Below are 8,098 nucleotides of genomic sequence, written 5' to 3' on the forward strand. Positions count from 1 at the left end.
GAAAAAACCATGACATAAAAAAATGCTCCATTATATGTTTGTTATGAGTCTAACTGTATACGCTTTAAATGTTTTCACAACTTTAGGTATGTACTTTGTCTACCGGAAGTCCTGGTGACGGAATAGATAATGACTGTGACGGACTTATTGATGAAGAACATTGTTCGGATAGTGCTGTACCGGGCACTATTGGTAAGTTCAGAAAAGAAAATCACGCAGTTTTGGCGATAAGGAAGATCTTGATCGAAATTAGCTGTCCAAGTTTTGATTATGAAAACATTATTGTTACCAGCAATAAAAAGCGATGAAGAAAAAAAATGCAGTAAAAGATTCAATAAAACTTGGAACGTCCATGAAATACCTTCACATCCAACAACACTATGTTCTAAACAATAATTATCCAATATTTTAGTATTGTGCTTTGTTTGGAAAACGTAATGCATTTTACGTCATAACCGTCATATTAAGTCTGTGATTGCTATTTTTGTGACAGTAAAATATATGAATAAATCGTAGAATTAAGGCAGAAATTTAACATTTTCATTTTTTGTTTTATTATAAATGTTTCTTGCACGTAAAATATAATTTCCTTTGCACGCAAAGCCTGTAATTTCAAGTAGTATGGGTGAAAATAGCGCGTGTATTCTTTTTTTGGAAATCGTCAAATATTAAATTACGGGGACTCTTGCTATACTTTATTAATTAATTGGTTAAATAAGTTTAAATTTTGCTCATTTGATTTTTAGAAAATAAAAATTGCAGCACAACCTCTCTGTAAATATAAAATATACATGTTTTGACTTCAAATTAAGTAGATATGTTATGTTTAAAATTTTACAAACTATAGATGGTTACAATATGAATATATACATGTAGTGTCAGGCAGTTTTTTTCTTCTTTAAAATGACCAACTTTACTGGACCTATTAAAAGGAACACAGCGTCCCATACATAGTTTATTCATTCTTTTATTCATGTTAGACATATTTAGTAAGAATTTCAAAGATTTTAGTACATTTCTATGATTAAAATATTTTGCTGAAGGATGTGCATGGTATATCTTTAAGTAACAATTGTTCAATTCTTCATGTTTTGTTAAATAACGTACACAAAGTTTCACTTTTTGTATTGCTTGTATAGATGTGCTTCATGTGTCTTTGATATAATTATTCAGATTATGACATCGATGGCAGGCTACACGAAGATTGCGCTAATGGAACACACAGTAAGTCGTACTTTAAATTATATGCCTGATGACGACAAGAACGCCCACGTATGCGCAAACAAATATCAGACGATCTAAACATTATTTGTACTATTAGTTATTCATTATCTCCGTACATATTTTGAATAATTTCCTCAAAATAGTAAATTATATTTAATTTGTCTGTGCTTTTTTTTGAGAAAAAATAACTTTATGTACTTAATGATTTTATATTTAAACATAGACCTCATTATCGATTTTAAAAATCATTGGCTCTGTGAACTTTTTGTCCGATTTGTTGCTTTTCTGAGAGAATTGAGGATACCTACACCTCCAGTCCCCTATTAAGTGCAACAAATTTTGCATTAATTCATAAGAACACATGGTTAGCAAAACACATTATTCCTGATAGCTATTAAGTGTAACAAAGTTTGCATTTATTCACTAAGAACACATGGTTAGCGAAAGCAAAATTATTACTGATAGCTAATAATTGCTACAAGGTTTGCATTCATTCCATAGGAACTCGAGAACGGGACCGCAGATTGCGGCGCATATTTTCGATCGTGTAACGGTTTTTAAAATCGTTTCTACCTCTAGAATTATCCAGTATATGGCCTCAAAAAAAATATATTATCAATTGAACCCAATCTGTCTCTTTTAAAACTGGTCAAATTTTACGGTATTATATACCGTTTTATGATTTTATTTCAATCACGCAACTGGGGTTGAAATATTTCATCGAATTGATTTTTCCTTTTAGTAGTTAGCGGATTTTCTACTTTTGTCTGGATATATCATGACTTACACATGCGTAATGAAAATAAACATTTAAAGCCCAACAAGCCTTAGAAATGCTTTTATTTCTATTTGACTAAAACCTTAAGTAGTCTTAAAATCTTGGTTGCCTGTTGTACTTTCTAACAGGTTACTAATTAATGTATATAAAGTTAGTTCCCTATTCCTTTTTCGAATAGGGAATACTAATCGGCCACCTGAACCATTTTTTGCTTCTATTTTTTTTTTAGTTATAAGAACAATTGCAGTCATTTTGCATTTTGTTTGGAAGTCAAAATACTATTTTGATTGTTTACATTTTGCTACTTTAAATAAGAATACAAATAAATAATTACAAATTCAGTACTTCTGTCTTATACCCCGGTCACATATTCACGGAATACGCCCACGGAAGAGCCACGGAATAATTCCGGCATCTTCCGTAGCTACCCGTACTGGTCAGTAGCTCTCCTTTTTGTAACCGTAATCAATCGTAGTAGTCCTTGTATATCCGTAGCGATCCTTGACAATTTCTGAACATGCACAAAAAATTTGTACGGAAAAATCAACCGTGTAGCTTATCCCTACTAGTCCGTATTAATCCGTACTGATACGGGGTACTGTCCGTACGTAAAAAACCGTAATAGTTCCGTACTGATTCGTAGTCCACCAACTTGTCAAAGGGGATTTCCACGGTTTGGTAACGGAGAACTACGTATTTGTAGCGTGTTACCCTACGTATAAGCTACGGTTTAATACGGATTATTACGGCATTGTCAAACGGAAAGCCACGAAAGTAATACGTTGTACTACGGAGAGGCAAGGATTAGCAACGGTCTTATACGGTTTATTGCGTTGCAACACGAAAACGGTACGGAATGGTACGGCCCACCACTGTTTAGTACGATTAATTAAAGTTTTATCATGTTACTTTTTCAAGGGTAATAAATACTACCTTCTTGTTAAAAAACAGACATAATGATATTTGCAGGAACATATAATAAATTGATAATTTGCACTTTCTGGCTGGCAACTTTATATTGAAATGGCTCAGAATGCGGAGGCAGTGGTCGGAGCTGCTTGATGACATGCATAGAAGTAAATTTATATTAATATCGTACTACAATTCATACGAAATAGAATAACATTTAATGTTACATATGTTACAAAACATTGGATCGTGAAAATGGAGTAAATATGTATATAAAACGAAGTTGTCTCAAAGCCTCGGACACTCCATATGAGTGATAATAAGATTAATTAACAAGCTTTTACATATTTTAAAAAAATAAACATCACGATTATGAATGTAATTGTAAGATGAACAGCAAATCTTAAAATTAAAAGAGAAGCAGTATTGATCAACAGTTTTTATTCATGATTACTAGTCCATATCTAATCAGGTAAGGGAAGACAGACGAGATGGTGGACTAGAGATGGGCTTTTACGAAGAGAAATGAAGGCGCCCATGGCCAAACTGTTGAGGATCCAGCGTTCTTCAAGAAATTAACTTTAATTGGACTGATGTGTTCTGGGGTTCGGACGCGATTAGGCTGAATCCTCTCCGCCCAAAATCACCGAACGTGCAATTCGTTTTCTAGGTGTTTCTTTCTGAAAATGAGCAAGCAAGATCGGTTGTGGACGGATGTATTAGGTCCGTATAGATCCGTGGCAATTTTCGTTCTTCTCCGTATCAATACAGTTTCTTCTCCGTGTCAGACCGTACTTATTCGTACAACCTACGCCATGCTTATACCGTAGCAACCCGTAGTGTATCCGTAGTGCGTCCGTCCTGATTCGTGCGCTCCGTATCAAACCGTGTCGGTCCGTAACAATCCGTGTCTTCTCCGGGGGCTTTAAAAGGTAAATCACAGTCGGACTCCGTACTCATACCGTTGTGTGTCCGTATTGGAACCGTAGCGGAATACGGAATTTCACTTATCCGTAGTAATCCGTGAACGATTAGACCTTGGCTCTTCCGTGGCATTATCCGTGAATATGTGACCGGGGCATCAAGGTGATAAGCAAGTAATTTTCTCTAAAATCATTATTTAAACATTATAAAACTCCTGCTTGCCCTTTCTAAAGATAAGAAGAAAAAACAACACATTTATTTCTGAGGCATAATGTGACTTTAATAGAGGGGCCGATGTATAATAAAAATCAACGCACACAAACTAAAATTACTATAATCGCGTAAATACAAGTAAGTGATTGATTATTTATTCTATCATGTAATTATAAATGAAGTATTGATCAATATAGATGTAATAAAATGCGTATTTTCATTTTCCGAATTTTCACTTTAAAATTTTATTTTTCACTGCAGTCAAACATATTTTCCTTATTTTCACTGGTGTCTTGTCGGACTACTTTCTTCTAAAATCTGCCAGTACACAAAATTATTTTTTAAGGGAACGTCCTTCAAATTGCAATGTCAAAAAAATCTAATACTATATATTTGTGATGTGAAAATTATGATATTTCACTCGTGGCTACCGCCACTTGATGAACAAATCCTGTATTCATAGAAGAAATATCCTCTATGTATTTAATTTCTTCTTACACATGTACACTTGGCACATGAAAACGTTTGCTGAACATGAAGATTGATGCTATCAAATTCGATCTTTTAATAAATCTCAAAATATTTTATCAATATTCCATTACATATTGTAGTATTTTCTCACGTTCATTTCGTAGCTTAAAAATAGAAATCTTACGAAAAAGGGAAACACAAATGAAAACAGTATATTGTCCGAATGACTTTCATCTCTATTAATAGATCTTTTTTGGTTACAGCAACACTGCGTGTTCTAGACCTGTCGATTCCAGATGCAATGGTTTCTTGTAACTCATCTTCAGTAAACGTCAGTGTGGGACATAATGACACAGATGGTGGTATCGTTATAAGTGGCACAAACTCTACGGATGATTCTGCAGATAGCATAGGCCCAGCCATCCAAGTATCAGGGTCAGCACCATCATTTGAACCATTAACAGTCATTGGTGCAGACATAAACATGGACGGATTGTCCGATTGTATGTATTTTGAAGCCTTGTTAAACCAGTTACGAAGTTGTAAAATACTTTTTATATTATGCTAACCTATGGGATACTACGTTTTATGTCTGTGTGATAAGATCCATATCACCCACAGTATATCGCACTGAGTGTGGGTAATATGACTTTGCCGAATTTATTTATTTATTAATTAATTTTTGGCAAACTGAGAAAATATCCACATTTCCACTATTTTCAACATCTCCTCGGCCCTTTCCGTCAAACTTCGGAACACATCATAGTTAGAATACACAGAACGGATGCGGTATTTCGGTCAAACCTACGCTAAGAAACTAAACATGTAAACATATAGTAGTTTAATGCTAAAAGATTTTGACTAATTTTAATCCAATATTTCGAGTTAAAATCTACCTTGAGTTAGTATATTTTTATAGATGATATGGTTGTAGGAACCGAAAGTGCAAAAATTCTGCCTGTTGAGATTGATTCGGATTTGGTGATAAATGTCATTGAACATCAGTGGACGTTTTTAAATTGATTATTATTGTCAGACTTATTTTCAATCATAGGATCACTGAAAAAGACTTTTTTTCTACTATAATTGAGCCGTGTCACGACAAAACCAACATAGTGCGTTTGCATTATCATTACCCATGGTGACCTATATGTGTATGTAAGATCGTTTGCTATACGGATTTTTATAGTTTCAATGTATTCAAAATACATCCTACCGTAAAATTCCTATGTATTAAACGCCTTCCCTGAATACTCCCCCCCCCCTCCCCTCCAGGCTTATTGAAATGGAAAAAATCTACTCATCAGTGCTAAACTCATAAGTAAATCCATAATTTTATTCAAATCCTTCAGAATTCATTTTTACTTTGACGTAGTGAACACAAAAATGTGTCATATAAACTTAAAAACCTTTTAAATGGTAATAGCAACACTTGAGTTTTGGATTTAGGAAAAACTGTGTTGTGATAACCATGATAACAGCCCCCCTAATGTTTAGCCCCCAGAGGAGATTAATAGGAATTTTACGGTATGTTAGTTTGGAAACATGTTTAAATGTTGAGTTCCGAACGTCTATTTCCAGTACCAGTAGAAACGTGCCGTACAGAGTGCCTATGTCCGTGTGGATGGGTGACGGTGCCACGGAACTATACGCAGGAGGAACTTGATGAGTCCGTTGTAGAAATACAGGAGAAATTAAAAGTGAAGGAAAACGAACTCAGTGCAGTGGTAAGTCAAGAATGTTTCATGACGGAGCTGTCTCAACAGAATTATATATGATAATTTCTTTTAACTATATACAAATATTTGCATACTTTGTAAGATTAATTTCGTACACTTTTTGAGATTAACTTCTTTCACCTCTTTCTTTTCTTTTCTTTCTTTCTTTCTTTCTTTCTTTCTTTCCTTCTTTCTTTCTTTCTTTCTTTCTCTTTTTCTTTCTTTCTTTATTTCTTTCTTTCTTTCTTTCTTTCTTTCTGTTTGTTTGTCTGTTTGTCTCTATTTTTGTCTCTGTTTGTCTCGCTGTGTAATATTCGCATAATTTTTAAGTTTAATTTCGTTTTCGTTTTCTTTCTTTCTTTCTTTCTTTCTTTCTTTCTTTCTTTTTTCTTTCTTCCTTTCTCCTTGTTTTTTTTATCATTTTCAATCAGACCATCTTGCTCTATCCATATACGTTTCTTTTTAACATCATCTGTATTGTGACCGTATAAATGTAAACAGGTTTGAACATTTTATTGTCTAATGAATTAAAATAGTTTTTGAAGTTTCATCGATATCAATATTGATTCTTTACATCACTTTCATACAGCCTTTCTTTCATGATTTGAAATAATATCCCGGCAGCTTCCTGTTATCAGACAATATTGATCAGTACATTCTGTTTGATCAATACCATTGTATTCTTGAATACCACATTAGACGTTGTCATGATTGTGTACCGTAGTATTTAACAGGGCAAGTTTTAACACAACATGTGGCAACCGCTAATGATAAACAAAAAATATGTCAATTGTAAATGTACAAGTTTAAATTGCAATATCACACTGTATAATCAAATGGGTAGACAACCGTTCAACGCGTCGGCATATGTCGGTGTAAAAACATAATTGACGAAATCCATCTACACTTCAATAATGTGTAAGTTGTCGGCCATATAAAATGATTTATTTTATAACGTATCAATTAGTTTTAAGTATGATTACTATTGTACTATCCAATAAAACCTGTACCAAGCTCCTATCGATGTTGACTATGAATCCATAACATTAAATTACTCGAACAAAGTTGGGATATGTTAAAAATAGATAAATTCTTACCGTCTGTCAATTATGTTTTAATACCGACATGTATATACTAGTACGGCTGTCGATGCGTTGAACGGTTGTCTACCCATTTGAATGTACGGTGTGAGTATGAAAACTGAAACTTAACGAATAACTGCATTTAGTTTAATTAAATGGACGAAACGTTGTAGAAACCAGCTATATAACTACATGTAGTTTTATTTTATTGATAGATTCGTACGAAGACAAGCGCCACCGACGACAGGCCGTCGGCTACTGCGGTAGGGGTTGTTGGTTTAGTCTTTCTTATTGCGGCATTAGGGTCGATTGCTCTGTTGGACTTCGCCGCCTTGATTAACGACATACGGATTCTTTGTAGGACGATCAAAGCATTCATAACGTCTTAAAATAACACGCATTAAGACATTTCAATGCTTATTTTTAAAGTATAAGAAAAGGATTTAAATGCTAAAACTTTTTGAAATGAACAGATAAAGTTATTTAAGTTAGTCAATGACACATGGTAATGGTGTTATCCGCAATAGTTTTATTTGTTGTATCAAATATGTAACCGTTTTGTTTGATATTTTTGTATCTATCGTTTATACATTTCCTTAATCTCTACGCATTTATTTTCTTTTTTATTTATTTCAATAATCATCAGACGGTTTCGAATTTTAATCCATATCCCGCTAAATACTTAAAATGGACTCGCCTATCTTTAAACCTGGACAAAACAATTCATCATTTTAAGGGTACATTTCAAAATATATACTGACTGAAAAAACAAACAGTGC

The 8,098-nt window shown here is 33.7% G+C and overlaps 1 protein-coding gene across 1 annotated transcript; it reads left to right on the forward strand.

Moving 5' to 3' along the window:
• Positions 1 to 99: 99 nt before the first annotated feature.
• On the forward strand, positions 100 to 7,791 carry LOC132752266 (uncharacterized; the record flags this gene model as incomplete). Its single annotated transcript, XM_060742585.1, is given in 5 exon segments — positions 100 to 192; positions 1,174 to 1,224; positions 4,783 to 5,022; positions 6,101 to 6,246; positions 7,535 to 7,791. Coding segments are annotated over 5 exon segments (704 nt in total), but the record flags the coding sequence as incomplete, so codon positions are not given.
• Between the last annotated feature and the right edge of the window lie 307 nt (positions 7,792 to 8,098).

The sequence above is a fragment of the Ruditapes philippinarum genome, unplaced genomic scaffold (genome assembly GCF_026571515.1).
Source record: "Ruditapes philippinarum isolate M1 unplaced genomic scaffold, ASM2657151v2 ctg220_1_1_1_1, whole genome shotgun sequence".
Lineage (NCBI taxonomy): Eukaryota > Metazoa > Mollusca > Bivalvia > Venerida > Veneridae > Ruditapes > Ruditapes philippinarum.